The following is an 18,117-nucleotide window of genomic DNA, read 5'->3' on the forward strand; positions in this document are numbered from 1 at the left end:
CGTGGGTGATGTGATCATGTTCTACAGTTTTCTCTGTGCTGCAATATGATGGTTCCACAATTTTTTTTTTTAGTTTTTCTCAAAACCAGTGCTTGTGGTAGCCCTCTATCTGACCATTTTTCAGAGGAAGTGAATCTCAGCAATTGTACAATGAGGTTGTAAGGGAATAGATATTTTTCTTATGTGCCCATAAAACTGGCTATTTATGGAAGAGATAATATGAAAGGATTTAATGCTGAACACAGAAAGTTGTGATGCCTTACCCCAAAATCAATGTATTTACCAAGAGAATAAGGCAAAAATGCATATTAGCAACCCCAGAAGACTATCTCCTATTTTTAGGAGACCATCAAAGAGGATTTAAATACCAATTCAAAATCACACTTGGGATAGTTTGAAGAGCAATTTTCTTAGTCAGGTGATTAGAATCAGGGTGCAAAATTCTAATGAGAAGGACCAATGCAATATGCAGGGCAAACAGCTTTGAAATGGAAAAAAAAGATTTCTTGAGTGCCAACTTAGGCAACAAATCTTCAGACTACATCACAGATTCTCTTAAACACCTTATAAGTTACCAGAAAGTTGATATAAAATTTATGAGTTAGTATCACTCAATAATAAATGTAATGTCTGAAACCATACAGTTGCCTTTTTAAAATACTTAAATGCTGAGACTGGTCTAAGTATAAATTTGCACATATTGAGAAGGGCATCATTACACCACTTTTGTTCAGCTCCAAACCAGTCTGACTTTTTTGACAATGTATGTATTTTATAAATATTAACCATTATGAATATCAACAAGATTTTCCACATTGATAAAATCAGACTCACTACTGCATTCTTTTGAAAAGGGTCAAAGCAAGTATCAGTTTTACCACCAGCTGGGACAATGTTACCAATATTAATCAGCTTAGAATGTGCAGCTTGATTCCAACAGTTTTACTGTCATTTTTATGCTCACGCTATGTGGGGATCTTCTCCTGTTTACACACCTGGGTTTACATGACAGCCACATCATAGCTTTATTCATTTCCATTTTCACACTGTTTTTCTTTTTAACTGAAAAGGAAGAGCCAATGAAACAAATGGGAGAGAATGGTGTTGTCATTTCAGTATTAAATTTTGGATACGTTGCTAAGTGGATTATAAGCATTACTAAGGACTTGATCCTGCAGTCCTCACTGAAGTAATGACTTAAATGGCAGATTTGCCAAAGAGACCACAAGATTTGGATCTTCAAGAGCAAGGTACCAATTGCATTATTGTCACGCAAGGATATTCTCCTTCCAAAGATCTGAAGTAAATTAATATGAATTCATTTCAGTAGGATTAGCTGGCAGTCATGTCTGAAAAAAATAGAGTAGTTGTCCCACAGTGGAATGTTTTCACTGATCAATGCTGGTTATTTCCCAAGTCACTGCAAATGATTTTGATGTGATACAAGTCTTGTAGGTTGATATAGCAAACTTCCATTGTAAACCAAGTGACTGGAGATGGCATAGGAGGAACCCCCCCCCCCATCTTCACCAATTTAGGTAATTCTTCAAGCAGGATATAATAAAAATACAAAAGAACAAAGTCTACTATATAAATGAAAGAGGATTTATAAAATTACAAGTTTAATAGATAAATATAATAAATACTTTATGCATCATAATTCTGGACAACTACATTTAAAGCAAGTATGTTGGCAAGTCACAAAAAAGTTGCTTCTTGGCAACTTTATTTTCTGATAATACCACATTGACAGGCATGTTACAATGTTATTTAATGAGTCTTTATGCTGTAATTCTGTTTAAATCCTGCTGTCCTACTGAGCTCACCATGACACATACATGGGTGCAATGCACTTTCTATCTGGGAATGTTTTCTTGCACACCAACACAGTTTTACAGGTAGATGTTCTACTTACCAAGGAGAAGGGGGAAGTTTAAGGGTGGGGGGAGGGAGGGGGAAAAAAAAAATCGGGAAATGACTTCTAGAAAAACTAAAGCATTTCTTAACTTTTTATTGACATTGGCAAATTAAAATAGAATAAATTAACAATATTTTCTCAAAAAAATGTTTTGTACAAAAATACTGTCAAAATTTCCTAAAAAGCTTTCAACACAGTAGTATCTTTTCATGTACTGAATAAACTATATTAGCACAGTGTCAAAATGCTGAAGACAGAACAAAATAAAAGTCTGTGAAATGTTTGCCACTGACTAGTCAACATTCCATCCACACCATATTATTGGCTGTACATATGGGGGAAGGGGAATGGGGAGCAGACTTTAAGTTAACAGTATTACTCTTCCTGATCTGAGAGGGTTGGGCCCACGGCTGTTAAGCTTCCAGTTTAAGCATACTGAAGAAAAAATTAAAAATAAATGTAATAGCCTGCACTGCGATGCATAGTTAAAAATTAAGCAAGATGGCAGCGTTTTGTGCAGTAATATCTGCCCTTCAAAGTTCATGCAACCCACTAATGCAACGGTTTGGCCCTGCTCACGCGGAATTTGAGTGGCTTGGAAATCATCACCTACAAAATCCACAAGATGAAGCAATTTGCCAAGGTTAATATCTAACAGTTCAGCCCTGTGGACATGATGCGCATGTTACTGTGAAGAAAGTAATGGGGGGTGGGCGGTGGGAAAGAAAGAGGGGGGGAGAAGAAGCAAGGGAGAGAGAGGGGGAGAGAAAGATGGGGGCAAGGGAAAGAGAAAGAGGCAGGGAAAGGGGGAGAGAAAGAGAAGGTGGAAAGATGGAGAGAAAGGGAGGGGGAGATAAAGATGGGGAAAGGGAAAGACAGGGAAAGAGGGGGGAGAGAAAGAGAGGGGAACAAATGGCCAAAGGCATTGTTAGCTAGGAATTATTCCTACAGGCAGGGAAGTGAGTGTCAGAGCTACAAAAGAAGAGTGGCAGCATTAAAAAGAGAGAGAGAGAGAGAGAAAGCAAAAACAAACCCCAAATCAATTTCTACAAGCTTCTAGTTGACTCTGGGCTCCAGCTCCTCAGCCTGTGCAGGCGGGGAAGCCGGGTCCTGCGTCTAAGGGAATGTTGTCATCCGCACGGGCTCCCAAGTCCTTTGTCTGCCTGCAGTCAGTCAGCAGCTCACCCTGCTGGGCTGCTGTTTGCAAACGAAGTCTGTCATGAAGTCAAACTCGTTCTGTCCCAACCACAGCTCGGGCAGCTCCTTGATGCGGTCCAAGCCCATTTCTATGACCAGGGACATGAGCACCTCCTCGTCGATGAAGTCGGTGTCTATGACATTGGGAGGCAGCATGGCCGCGGGGCCGTGGGGCACGGGGGCGGGCAAGGCGCCGCCGCCGCCGCCGCCGTGCTTGGGGTTGCAGTCTCTGAAATGCTGGCCCGGGCCGGCGAGCTGGTGGGCCGCGGGGTGCAAGTCCGGCATGTAGTGGCCGTGGGGGTAGGGGTGGTGGCTGAAGTACTGGTTGTTGAGCTTCTGCAGCTGCATGCTGGCCGTCAGCTGCCCCGCGGGGCTGGCCACGGGCGGCGCCAGGAACTGCGAGCCGGGGAACCTGGCGCCGGGGGGCAGCGGGCCGGCGGGGTGCCCCCCGCCCACGGCGCCCGGCCCCATGGCGTGCCGGATCCCGCTCGTGGCGTTCATAGTGCCCGCTCCGTAATGTATATGGTCGCCCATGAGGGTGCTGAAGGCGTGCTGCTGCTGCTGCTGCTGCTGCTGTTGCTGCTGCTGCTGCTGGTGGTGGTGGTGGTGCGGGCTAGCAAACTGCCCCATTCCCATCCGGTGGGCAGGGTGGTGGTGCAGCCCGCTGGGCCCGTCGGGGAAGCGCCCGTGATTCATGGCCATCATGTGCTCTGCCATTGCCCACCTAGAAAGTTAGCAAGGGGGGAGAAGCGGGGAGGGGGGGTGCATCAGCCAGAGGTGCGCGCCCCGCCCGGCGGGCAGCCAGCCGCCCCTCCGTCGGGGCTCGCCCAAAAGCCCCTTTAAAAGCTTGCAATTAGAGACAATTTTTTTTTGGGGGGGTGCAAAAATCTTGTTGGTCTCATACAAGGGATCCTCTCTACTACGAGTCCCGATCGCCTTTAAAAGGAGCAACTCTGCAGTGCAAGCCCCCCGCCCCGCTTTGCACGTCCGGCCAAGCCTCCCCACCCCAACTCCTGCAGCCCCGGCTCGCCCGGGGCTGAGCGCCACGCTGCTGCCCTGCAAATAAGTCCCACCTAGCCGCTGTCAGCAACTTGGGGAATTAAGTCCTCCAGGTCCTCCTCTTTATGTAACGCAGATGTAAGGGGATTAGAAGTCCCCGCCGCTGAGACGTCCCCTCGCTGCTCCGCTCAGCCACCTCCCCAGCCGTGCAGGGAGCGCAAGGCGTTGGGGAAAAGCACCCCCCGCCCCCCGGCTGCACACTTGCCTCGCCTCCCCTTCTCCTCTCTCGTCCTCGGGCTCCGCGACCGCTCAGCGGGAGCCGCCCCGCATAGAGAGGGCTCCCCCGGCCCCTCCGACCCGCCGCCGCTCCTCACTCCTCCGCCAGGCTCATCAGCCCTCGCCAACAATGAGCTGTGCTTCTTCCCCGGCTTTGGCCACAGTTAATATAGGATTTCAGAAGGGAGGAGCAAAAGCAGCCCTCGCAGGCAACCAGAAGTAAAACCTGGAGCCAGCCAGGGAAAGGGGAGGGAAAAAAAAAAGGGGAGAGAGAGAAAAAGAAAAAGCCAGGCGGATCTGGAAAGCATCCAAGGAATCCTGTTCCTTCTGGTTGAGCGACACGTGTGCTTGCTGATCACTTGTGCAGCGTCTTCGGATCAGTTCTTGCTAAGGAGCCGCATCCCTGCTTGAGTCTTTTATAGCTTAGACAAAGGGGCTGGTGGGGGGAGGGAGGGAGAAGGGACGGGAAGGGCTGGGGGGAGGCTTCGCAAATAGATCGCTTAGATGTGGCTGGGGGAAAAGAAAAAACAACCCAAAGCCCTGATGCTAGAAGACTGGCAGGGAAAATAGGTCCTGGAGCAGAGCGATCAGCCTTGCGATCACGGCTAAGAATAACTTAATAGGCTTCGGGTTTGCTTTTTTTTTTTGTCACACATCATGGCCCTGTGCTGGCACTCTTCTCCCGGCCCGGATCCATCAGCCTGCTCCACACCGGCATGGATCAGCGGATGACGCCCCCGCCCCCCGTGCAGCATTGCTTGGGGTGAGCCGGATCTGCTCCGAGTGATTCAACAGCTTGGCTCTTGCCACGAGCAGCATTGCTGGGCTTCCTGGATGCAGCTGCGAGCACGTGCCTGGGAGAGCCTTTGCAGCCGGTTACCTCTTCATTTTTTAGGAAAGGGGCTCCCCCCCCCCCAGTGTTTGCCTCTTTGGACGTGCAGGGCTCTGTTGCACGGCACCAGGCAGCTGTTGCAGGTGGCCAGGGGGAGCGGAGGGGCAGCGGCTGGCGGGGGATGTTTGCTCTGCCTGGGCAAACCAGATCCGAGCCGCGCTTTCCGTGTCGCACTCGGCTGCTCCGCGGACGTGCGCTTTTGCTAACTTTGCGTTTACTTCTCCTGGTAGCGCCGGCATTCAAACGGAGGCGGCTCTGCTCTGTAAACACACTCGGGGAGACGCCTGCCCCACGGCACCTTTCGTCGCGCGCGCGCGCACACACACTCTCTGTCCATACAGGGTTTTACACACACACACACACACACACACACACACACACTCTCTCCAGGGTTACACACACACTGTCCCTACAGGGTTTTATACGCACTCACCCCCCCATAACACACACACGCTGTCCCTCCAGGGTTTCTCTCACACACACCCATACACACACCCTACAGGGTTACACACACATACTGTCCCTCCAGGGTTTTACACCCCCCCACAGGGTTACACACATACACATACACACACACCCTACAGGGTTAGGCACACACACACACACCTTGTCCCTCCAGGGTTTTACACACACACACACTCACACACACATACACACACTGTCCCTACAGGTTTTACACGCACTTACACACACACACTCCTTACAGGGTCACACACACGCACGCACACACACACTCCCTACAAGGGTACACACACACGCACACACAGAGCCCCTACAAGGCCTGTCTTACACACAGTGTCTCCACAGCGTGTATTACACACACAGGCGGCCCCGGTCCCTCCAGCCCCCCCCCACGCACACCCCCGGCGGGGGGCGGGGCGGGGCAGGGCAGGGCTGGGGCCCGCGGCTGCCCGCGCAGGAAGGACAAACGCGCCGCCCGGGACTCGCTCCGCCAGCTCGGGCGTCCCGCCGGGGCACATCGCGGGCCGCCCAGCTCCCCGTGTGCCAGGCGGGCGGCCCCTCGGAGCACGCCCTGCCCGTGGGGGCACAGAGCCGCCCCGGGATCAGCGGTGCTGGGCTGGCACAAGGCACCTCTAGCCCAGGACCCGCGCCCTCCTCCTCTCTGAAGGGCAGCTGCACTGAATTAGCAGGCTGGCGGTGGAGGGGGAAGGGACTAGCCCTCTTCAGTGAAGTTGGATTTTGTCCTATTTGCAGCCTCCCCTACTCCTAATCACCGCCCCCACCCCCAGCATGGGGTGCAGTGTCGCTGTCCACTGAAGTGCAGAGCAGCTCTACAGCAGCTGCCCTTGGAGGAGACAAAGAACAGGGCAGACCCCTTCTCAGATCAAACAAATCAGCCATCAACTAGCAGGGAGAAGTGCCTCTGTCCCTTCCAGTTGCCAGTGCAAGGACAAAACTGTGCTGCTGTCCTCTGCAAGGAGTGGCATCACAGAGGGGGGAAGGAGGGAAGGGGTGTTGCTGGATAGGGCAGGCAGTAGGCACCTTGCTGGAGAAGGGACGGTCCCCCTGGGAGCAAGGATTTCCCTGTCCCACATCCTGTTGTGAGTGCCAGGTGAAGGAAGAGACAGTTTACCCAAAGAAGAGCTAATGGGAAGGGGGAGGGAGTTGATTCTGCAGGATGCTGGCACAGAGCTAGTGAGCAAGCAGAAGTAGGACAGGAAATGCAGCCCCCTATAAAATGCTGCAGGGACAAATCTAAAGTGCAGGGGGGAAAAAAGATGATAGCAAGGACACCATGACAACTTTGTTCAGGAAGTGACCTCACCAACAACCAGCAACACTGCCTGCAGGGATGGGGTGAGGGATCTGCCACGTCATGCTGTTTGGCCGGATGGAGGTCATCATCACGTCCAGACAGTTTTGGAGCTCTGGGCTTTGGGGAACATGATATGTAGTCAGGCCCGTAACCTGGATCAAGTGTGATTGGAAGAGACAATGCACCTCTCCTGAGTTTCCCCTTAATGCTTGGTGACTTTGTGGGTCAAAAGAAAATTGAGAAGATGTAACTGTGGACAACTGGGCAGTTGTGGAGAAAGTTAAGAAGCAGTTTACTAAATGCCACTCTGTGGGGACATCAGCAGGACCTTTTGTTCTGCAGTGCCCGATGTTCCACATTCCTTACAAAGCCTGTATATATCAGCTAGGATTAACCCCGTGGAAATGTGGCACCCTCCCAGAGGTTGATTTGTGGGTGTTCCATCAGCTAACGGTATAGGGTAATGGGTAGGGTGACCATACATCCTGGTTTACCTTGGCATGGTCTTGGATTTCAAAGGGCAGTCCCTGCCAGTCAGTGAAAATTAAGATGAACATCCTGAAATCTCAGGGGTGCAGGATGCAGTCTGCTGGGGGCAGAGTGTCTGCCTCCCTACCAGACTGTACCTGTGTCCCTGCCCGCAGCACCATTGCTGATTTGGGGCAGCTGGGGCAGTGTCTTGGATTTCCTTACTGTTACCGTAGCAAAGGGCAAAATCTGAAGGACAACAGCTAGGGTTATGTGAGAAGCAGAGCTAGCTGGGAGTTTGCTTCGAGAACAATATTCTGGAAAAAAACATCTTTTATGCAAAATTGACATTTTTCTGTAGAAAAAATTGTCACCCAGAAAATCGAAGTGAGGACATGCTCAGTGGGTCCTTCTCAGTATCATTTTCTGCTTCCTCAGCTCTCACCCTAGCCAAAAGCTCTTTATGTAGCTACTGGTCAAGCTGGGAGATGGATATCTTGGCCCAGCACCCTGCCCCTCGTTCTCTTTAGAAACCAGACTGGAAAAGCCTTGTCAGTTAATTTCTGCCTGTAGTCAGAGAAAAATTGGGAAAAGTATCTCAGGTGGGCATTTTACAAAGCCAAAACATTCAATTTCAGTCCTCCTAAATTGAGGGTTTATTTTCTGGGAAGTGGGAGGGGATTTCAGTCCTCAGCTTAGGAGGACTGGAATGAAAACCTTTCGCTTTGTAAAATGCCCACCTGGGATTCTTTTCTTCATGTTTCTCTGTTCCTACAGAGAGTAAATTAAATTGCCAAGGCCCTTCCAGTCTGGTTTCTAAAGAGGATGAATATCTGTCTCCATGGTGGATCCAGCATTTTGTAAGGAGGATGCGAGAGCAGTAACTGGCACTTTAATAAAAGTTCCTTAAGCAGGTAAGAATCTTCCCTCCCCCACCCTTCCCCTCTTTGCACAGCAGCACATCCCCTCTCCTCCCTCCTATTTTCTCCCTCCCCTGCCCACAGTGGCCACGGTCCCTACTGTGTCCACTGACCTGGGGGTTGGGGGTGGGAGGGAAGGCTCCACAGCTGTTCTTGTCTCAGTCCAGTGAGGCTGCATGTAGAGTTAGTGGCCAGAGGCAGTGGTGGCCTGCTCTTGGGAGGGCTCCTGTGCCTACTCCTGGACTGGCAGGGAACAGCCAGGTGGATGCAGTAGAGAGGGGGAACCCACCCACGTCTGCCACTGCCCCCATCTGAGCCTGGCTTACCATGGAGTCCAGCTGGAATAGGCTGGCATAGCTCTGGAGCCTCCACACGGCCCTCAGGGTAACTGTGGACAATGGCAGTGGGGAAGAAGGAAGGAAAGGGGAAGGGACATGTTGCTCAGCATGGAGGCAAAGGGAGGGAAGGCTATTCTTACCCAACTGGGAGACTTAAAAAGAGTCCCCAGCTGCTGTACCCATGGTAGTGTCAACTGCTCTCTGGATCCACCCTGTCTGTCTTCCAGCTCTACCATATATGTATATCTGACTTGTCATACTGATTGGGAATGCAAATGCAAAATTCTTGCAGGAAGGGATTTCTGTATTTTGGCCCCCTCTAGTGAGGAACCTGGTACTTTTACTTGGTCTGTCTGGAAAAGAAACAGCCAAAGCTAGGGTCTGCACTGCAAAGATGGTTAGGTGCCTGGGCTCCAGATTCCATGATAATACAACTGGAAGAACAGGATTGTGGCAAGCTTGGGCTTCATCAGTTAAGGGAACAGAATCGGAGTAGCGCCAGGCAACTCTTAATACAATCGATATAGGTCACCTGGCTGGTTCCAGATACCAGCCCAGAATTCCCTAGAGCTACCACAGTACCTCCTATTTAGAGCATCCTTTCACCACACTGAAGGAGTTTATATACCCTGATGTACAACCAGGCAACCCAGGCATGGGATAACTCACTCAGGGGAAAATCCGGGGTGCTGTGATGCTAAAGGATGAACAGACTGATGGCAAAAAACTGCAAGAGGCAGGCTCAGTAATAGGTTAGCCCCAACTAGTTAGCATGGGACAAAAAGAAAAATATTTAGATAAGGAGTGTTTTATGCACTGGCCAGGTGCAGGGGCTCAGTTTTACTTTACTGAGTGTCATTGTACAAGCACATGGTCAGGAGGACTAAGGGAATTGATAATAGGGAGCCAACACAGTGTCACTGTTAGGGAACCTAATGGGCTTCCCAAACCTGCATTATCTATGTGTTTTATATCAGGGGTCCTTCTAGATTGAAGGGCAGATGACAGAATAATTCTGCTAACTGAGCTAATCTTTTGCATTCCCTTCACACACCTTCTTCACATTTGACTGGATTGCCTGAGACAGTAAAAAGGAATTATTAGAATTAATGCCTGTGTCCTTTGCACCATAAACTTGTGTCCCTTTGTTCAGAGTGGTCCTGGAATGATGGATGGCTGCCAGGCACCTTCCTTTTTGCACTGCCTTCCCTTCCAGCACATCTTGACAGTGGAAGGATCTTACTTGACATTTTCCTTTTGTAGGAGTAATTCTATCACAAGCCATTTTCTTTTAAAAGTTAACTCTGTGAAAGTGGGACACAGGAGGAGAAATGAAATTCTTTCCTGAGGAGGTTCAAGAAGATACAGTAATCCAAACAATCTCCCATTGAGTATCATTCAGTTTGCCTTGTCACACAGAATCCCAGGCTAAACATCTTCAGTACTTTTATTAAATGGGGACTAGAAACAAAAAAACTTAACTTCATACTTGGGAAATTGGTACGGCTTCTGGTACCAGCATTGGTAGCACTGGTACAATGCTAGGCCACTGCGTTCAAATTCAGCATAAATTAATAGTAACTAAAATGTAGCTGGCAGGAGGGCTGTATAAACAATTGATTTTCTGTTTTTGTTGCAAAACCAAAAAAAAAAAATCACATGAAGTAATAGTTTTAGGTTGTCTGATATATTTTATTTGACTCAAATTATTAGAAAGCAGATTATATCTTTCCAAGTATATTCTAGAACTGGTTGAATACTAGAAAAATATTCATTGACAAGTTATTTATGTGATGAAGGCCAGGACAATAATTCACTGAATACATAAATTAAGCTTTTTATTAGGGTGCAATGTTCTACTATAAATAAATAGATAGAAAACAAAATGCTGCAACAGAGTTTCCAATCCTGCACTATTTATACATGTAAGGACTGCATTTTTTTCTTGATCACTTCACACTATAGCCTCCTCCTGCATATCTTGTATAGTATGCTATAAAAGGACTACTCAAGGGAAATGGTACGGCCCAACCTGGTAGAATCTGGCCCATCATAACTGTATTACAAAATGTTATTGTTAATGCCCTTTTTAAATTCAAGGAGCCAGAATCTCGGCTGGTATAAACTGGCACAACTTCACTGAAGTCAGTGGAGATATACAGATGAGCATCTGGCCCAAAGTGTTTTTTGTTTTTGTTTTTTTTTAAAGTCAAAGCCTCATTTTACCTTTACATTTCTAACATAACATACCTATTATCCAGGACAATAATACATTAGGGCCTATAAACAATTTTTTGGATTATATTGAATCTTGCTTCAGATTCTTGATAAGTACCCACTTACACATGCTGCTTGGACCTCACAGCATCACGTGTAGCAGAACTTTCTAATCTGCACACAAAAGATTGACTTCAATATGCTCAAAACTGAACTGTGTAGAAGCACGTGTAAGATTAAGGTCCAAGTATGGAATCAAGTAATTCCTCCAAGTCTTTTCCTAATGGTAGCACAAATGTGACCACTATCGTCGTTAGTGCTTCTGCATCTTTATTTTTTTATTTAATAGGGAAGTAATTCTCCCAATGTACCTCTAGCAAAGCAAGGTGGTTTTTGTGCCTTACACATTGCTGACAATTATAGACTTAGTCTCATATTTTCCTTCAATTTGATTGCTTTTCTTACAAATGAAATAATTATAAGGTGTACAGTGAATATGCAGTAGCAATAGCATTTATGCCAGCATTATCAGGCATATGCTGTGGTTCAGGGGAATTTATAAGCTCTGACCCTACTTGTTTCTTCAGTGAGAATTTTGTGTGTCTTTCTCACACACTTTTCCCTGTAATTTAGTTTCCTTTTACACTTACGAGCCCTGAGAAACATCCGAGTCTGATCAATCTTTTTAGTAGCCCTTTACTCCATTTCTTTACTTGAGGCTCTGTGACACTTTTTACTGCAGACCCCTAGGTTTCAGGCTGTGTGTGTTAGGTCAGGTTTCAATTGAATGCTGTACTCCCCACTCTCTTTTTCTCAGGCATCTGATATCAGATGAGTTATTTCGACTCAAAAGTAGTAGTAGTTGATTCCCTTTTGTAAGGGTTAATCTTGTCTGGGCAGGGCACTCTCAGCTATCTTTTTCCCCCCCTTCTTGAACACATACAAAGATTTTCTGAGTACTGTCTCAAGACTTGTAGCAATACTTCTCTGTTTTGATTATTTCCTGTTGGAAAATTCAATTTCCTCCTGTCTTTTCCTATTGGATGACTTTTGTGTGTGCCTATTTTCATTTTCGTAAGAGGTTTGCTCTTGGACTATAAGGTCCAAGATTGTTTGGTTTAGAAGATATATAGAAATATTTTAATTTCTGCCTTTATGTTGGTGGAGTAAATTAGGTGGGTCCTCTGGAAAACAATTAAATATATTAAAAAAAATAGTTAAAATAGAATAAAAAGAATATATTTCATGTTTGCTAATTTTTTAAAAATGCCCAGTTTTATTAATAACAATAGTTTCAGAAGGTAAAAGCAAAATCTGTTTTACAATTGAATGTTTCTTAGGCAGTTCTTCAATATTAAGATTACTTTTAATTTATTTTTAATTGATCAATTAATTTAATCTTAAATTGTTAAAATTACTTTTTGGGCACACAGAGCAGATTTACATGATGTTTCACACTTGCAGTTCATGTGCGTCAGCCTGATGATATCATACTCAAGCACTAATAATACTACTCCTTAGCATTTACATAAATTAGCACTTTATAGCTTCAAAGCATAACACCGACATTACCTAATTACTCTGGAAATGAACACACACTCTTTTCCACTCTATAAAGGAGAAGCATTTGATAGATTTAAATAGCTGTTGTGCAATCAAGAGAGGTAAATGAGTTTTAATGACATACATAGCAAGGCAATGGGAATCAGGATATCTGGGTTCTTTTCCCAATTTTACCAGTGAAAAATCAATAGAAGTTGCTTAGCTCCTTTGGAAAATCTCACCCTTAACTTCAAATGTATCTCAGTTTCCCTGTCTGTAAAATGGGATAGTATCTGTTACCTGCTACTGTACAGTACCTAGATATTTTTGATTAAATTAGCTTGCTACATTAGCTTGTATATTACTATTACAAGTTTATGGCTTTAATAAAATTAAGACTACATTGGTTTGTTAAGAGCATGGGTGAGTTTCTTGGCCCTTACAACCTCGACTTCACCTGATGTACTTAATCCCATACTACAACTCATTTTTAATTCTCATATTACACTCCCCTCCTCAATGACAGATTTACAGACTGATTTCTCCTCTTATTCTTCTGTGCATCCCAATACTCCACCTCCCATGACCTTACAAATGAGCTCTGCAACGACTGTTTGGGGGCCTTGCTTCCTCTCAGCTCCATGATAACTCTCAAGTCTTGCAGTCCTCACTAGTAGACTCACAGCAATTTCAATTCCAAATGGCCCATTTCTTGCAGCTTACCTGGAACTCCATGTAGAAAAACACTGCCAACACAGCAAACAGTAGCAGTTCAAGAACAATCCACCATGGTAAAACCATGTTTTTCAAGTTTCCCTGTCTCATAAGCTGTCTCAAATTTCCTGCTTTTCAGACAAACGCTCATAATAAACCCCATGGTTGTCCTCCACAATCAGTTTGTCCACTCACTCACCAAACATTAGCCCTACTCTCCCACAAAAAAAACTTACCCAGATTGAAAGCCCTACAAAGCAAAGCAAACAAACGAAATCAACCCAAACTTTCTATAGTTCTATAGCTCGGTTTGAGAGTCCAGGTCATGTAGGCACAAGGGGTGTTTATACACATGCTCTGGGAGTGTGTGTGTGTGTGTGTGGGGGGGGGGGGAGTGGGTGCTTTAATTAGATTGGCTCCAAGAGCTGCTTTAATTAAAGCACCCAAACATCTTGTGTACAAGTGTCCCTGTGCTTAAAAATGGTGGCGGGGTGCTTTATCTAAAGCTGGTCAAATGCAGCCTTTCAGCTTGTGTATAGGCACCCAAGGAGGCTGTATGTGGTAGGGAGAGTGTATTCTAAAGCGGTGGTTCCCAATCTTTTTATACTGTGGACTGGCAAATTATCGACTTTGCATATTAGAATGAAACATGCATATTTAAATTTAATTTTTACATGGGGGGAGGGTTGTGAGGATTGGATTGGGCTCGGGCACTGTAGCCACGGGCACCAGGGGACCCTGCAGGGGAGGGGACTGCGCAGGGCATGGGCCGGGAGGAGCCAGCTAGGGCTGCCTGGGAAGCCAGGGGCAGCTTCCTGGGAAGCAGAAAGCAGCTGCCTGTGGCTCCATGCCCTCTGCCCCTGGCATGTTCCTGCATGCATCCCCCTGCTTCCAGCTGTGAGTGGGTCCTGTCTGGCCTGGCACGGGCCCTGGTACCTGCTGCATGGGTGGCACCTTGCCAGGCATGGCCATGGTGGTGGGAGTGGGACAGGGCGTATGGAGCTGACTGCTTCCCACCCGGGGCTGCCCTGCTGCCTAGCTTTAACCCTGCACATGACTGCCAGAGGTGGAAGCCATGACCCAGCAGCCAACCTGCTGTGGCCTAGTACTGGGCTGTGGCTCAGTCGTTGGGCACCTCTGTTCTAAGGCTCTCTTGTTCACATGAACTTTTCTTCAGGAAATTTTCCAGGAATTTTAGTGAAAGATACTGTTAAGAAAACTGGGCTAACCTGGCCCACTGCTCCACCTGATGAGATTTCCCTGCCCTCGCAGTAGGGGAAAGGCTTATTTTTAATAAAGTAGTAAGCATTTGTATAAAGCTTTTGATCATGCAGGTGCTTGACAAACATTTTGTTTTATAATTGTATTTATATATTTTCTGAAAGTCTTCATATTTGCAAAGACATCTTCTGTCACATTATAACATTTCATTAATGCTTCAATCATTATTGAATGTATAACTTCTCAAGGATAGTTGATTCCCTACAGACTACTTATGATGCAGAAAAACAAACAGTTCTGTGTGTGTTAAATTCAGCTTAAATTCAGTTTATAGCTCTGATTAATGCTATTTTAACCAGGATATTAGATTTGTTTTTTGCTCATGCATTATTGTCAACAATCCTTGGTTTATATTTGTTAGCCTTGTACTTGGTGGTTTGATTTCAGGAAGGAAAAAAAAAGCTGCAAATCTGAGATTCAATCACAGATATTTTTGACTAAACATAGATAGTGCTATGACAGATCAAGGCAGAGGAACAGTTAGTTGGTATGTGTCTACCAGCAGTGGCATATACCACTTACATCTATTAGCGATCCATAATGCACCTGGACTGAACTATGTCTTTTGATAAGGATATTATGGATTATAGATATAGATATATAATAAGTGGCTAGTCATTGTATATTGGAAGGTTTGTGCTCTTCTGACATATGGGCCAAGAAGACATTCTCCCCATCCATCCCTGGTATGATAGTGTTCAGCGAGCCAGATGCATTAAATATATGAAGGCAAATGTTTACCGACTGACTATCATCCTAATGTAGCTGGCAGTCAGTTATGACTTATAACAGGTAGATGGATAAGTCTTGTCCATATTATTTTTGTGTGGCTGCAGATGCTGAGCTATATTACCAGTTGGTATAAGCAGCGTATTCTCATTGACTTGAAAGGTGCTATGTGGAGTTATACTAGATGAAGATCTGTTCTGCTGGTTTGTTTGTGTTTTGAATTACGCTAAGCTATTTGCCTCGGTGATATTCTCTGACAAGTAGTTTCACATTATATGTTGCAGAAAGAAACTGTATCCTTTGGAACATTCTATTATTCTCTTACTATGAAAGGACAAAAGAAGTAAGAGAGCTGCAGCACTATCTCTTCCATCTTTATAATATATATTGTCTCATATTTTTTCTTTGCAAACTAAGGTCCTGATCCTGGAAGGGATTGGGAACCTCAGCTGCTAATGTCTATGGTAGCTGGAGTCAGCACTTTGTAGTGCTGAGTCCTAAAATGTCATTCAGTTTATTCCCCAGGCAGATTTTCCCACATTCCTTTTAAGACAAGGTTATCCAAATGTACTATCAACATTTCATTTAATGGCAATACATTATTGTCTGTATTATTATTTTTGTCTGCATTCCAGTGTCTTTATTGCAGTCTAATGTCTTATTTGCCATTTTGACTACGGAGGCACATGGGGCAGACATCTTCATTGAGATGTCCGCACGGATGCCTAATTCTTTTTGATGAAAGGTTACAATTAATTCAAAACTCTGCGTGTACAAATAATTTAAATCAGGGGCGGTCAACCTGCGGTATGTGTGCCACAAATGGCATGGGCAGCTTCTGTGTATAGCACATGGCAAATCAGGCAGGGGGCACAGGGCAGGGAGCACAAAGGAGGTGAAGGAGATCAGAGTGGCACTCAGGGAGGGTGCAGGCTTAATTTGTGGCATGCCTGCCAAAAAGGTTGCCCCCCCACACTGGTTTAAATCATTCCTTCTAAGATGCACTACTCTGCACGTGTCTATATTGAATTCCATCTGCCACTGCATTACTCAATTACTTAGTTTTGTCAAGTCCTTCTGTTGTACCTCACAATCCTCTCCAGGCTTGTCTAACCTAAATCATTTGTGTAGCTAGCAAATTTCACTGCCTCATTATATAGCCTCTCTAGTTGGTCCTTAATAAATATATTAAACAACAGGCCCTTATATTGATCCCTGGGGCACCCTACTATTAATTCCTTTTCACAATGAGAATTGACCATTTATTCCTATTCTTTCCCCCCACTGTCTCTTAACTAGATTTTAATCTATGAATGACAGGATTTTACCTCTCTCCGTCTGTGGTTACTAGTGCTCCTTAATAGCCTCTTGTGAAGGATTTTATAAAAGCCTTTTGAATGTTTAAATAAATTATGTCCACTGCTTCCCCATTATCCAGTATTTTGTTGCCACTATAAAATTCTGCTTAAAAAATAAGAACATGTAAACGAAGCCCTAACTTTAATGTCCTTTATAAACATTGTTTTTTGATCTACGTAACATTATTCAACAGCTTCTTTTTAAGATTGTGTCATCCCAACATGACCCAGAAACATAGGGGGGCATTTAGACCTGTTTTGCTGCAATAGTACTGCAGAGGGGAACTAGTTGTTAGGTTAAATACATTCAAGAGACTGATTCCTTTGGCATGATTAGAAACCTCTCCAGGGGCATCTTATTTAGCCACTTGCAGGTAAAAAAAAATCAGGGAAATCAAGTTTCCCCAGCGAGCAAGCCCTGCAGAGGTGTACCAGGACTAACACGTAACAAATCTCATTCATCTGCCCAGCTCAAAGAGCCAGACTCCCTCATTTATTTAAAAATTCATTTCTAACTCTCAGAGCAACTCATGTGGCTCATTTTTTGTGCAGGCATGCTAGTAAAGATTGCCAGTGTGAAGGAGTGTTTGAATCATTTCATTCCCTCACCAGTGGGAATGGGAGTAGGTACTCTTGCTTGTTCAGATGGTACTAGCTGGCCATATAGCCCTAAGATTTTGCTCCTGCTCTACTTCCATGAAACTTCACTTCCCAGCCAACATCTCAAGCCCCATTTCAGTAAATTCTCTTATCCTTCTCGCCCGCCCTGGCCTGACCACCCTCAGCCTTCTTTTGCCCCCTTCTTCCCCTTCAACCACACATCCCTCCAATCATCCTCTTTTGACACCCACCTCCAATTCCCCAGCCCCCTTCTACCCAGCCAGGCTTTGTTTTCCTCTCCAAGGACACATTCTTCTGATGAACCAGCCTCATATTCACAACCCCTCCCAGCCATAGCATCAACCCAATCTCCTTAGCCAAGCTCCCACTCCCTCTTCACTGTTGTCAGTGGATGCTTCCCTCCCCCCAACCAGCAGATGCTGAACTGCGGTCTGTCTCCTCTGCACCACCCTGTTCTGCTGCACAAACAGGTGGGGCTCCTGCACCACCCTCTGCCTGCTTTATATCTCCCTCCCTCCTCCACCCTTGACTGAAAGAAAGTGGTGGCGGGAGAGGAAAAGGGGCTGCTGTGCGGCTTGCCCTTCCCACTGTTGTATAACAGCGCAGATGTTCCTGCCTGCAGCAGCTGCAAACAGCAGCGTTAGCAGGAGGCAGCGGTGCTGTGCTGAGGACACAGAGGACAAACACAGCTAGGTTTGCGGGGAAACTGCAGGCGTGTGAGCAGGGGATGCTCAGTAGCTTGACTCTGTGCATCCTGCTTCCACCTTACCCTCAAGCCCATGCTGAGGATGCTTCCAACTGGATAAGAAGAGCACACATGCCTTAGGAGGGCATCCCTAGGCAAATTCACTCAAGGGCAGAACTAGCTGC

General features: G+C 46.0%; 1 protein-coding gene across 1 annotated transcript; it reads right to left on the reverse strand.

Annotated features, from left to right (window-relative positions):
- Positions 1–1,584: 1,584 nt before the first annotated feature.
- Positions 1,585–4,706, reverse strand: CITED2 (Cbp/p300 interacting transactivator with ED-rich tail 2). Its single transcript, XM_090040543.1, has 2 exons — positions 4,380–4,706; positions 1,585–3,839 (listed from the first exon to the last, which is right to left on the reverse strand). The coding sequence occupies exon 2, from the start codon at positions 3,830–3,832 to the stop codon at positions 3,092–3,094; it is 741 nt and encodes a 246-aa protein (XP_089896669.1). The 5' UTR covers positions 3,833–3,839; positions 4,380–4,706; the 3' UTR covers positions 1,585–3,091.
- Positions 4,707–18,117: the final 13,411 nt, after the last annotated feature.

This window comes from Crocodylus siamensis, chromosome 1, assembly GCF_052110815.1.
Source record: "Crocodylus siamensis isolate JL-2025a chromosome 1, ASM5211081v1, whole genome shotgun sequence".
NCBI classification, from domain to species: domain Eukaryota; kingdom Metazoa; phylum Chordata; order Crocodylia; family Crocodylidae; genus Crocodylus; species Crocodylus siamensis.

Bases quoted from the DNA above. Each gene is read 5' to 3' on its own strand.
- CITED2 (XM_090040543.1), bottom strand. From the start codon at position 3,832: ATGGCAGAGCACATGATGGCCATGAATCACGGGCGCTTCCCCGACGGG.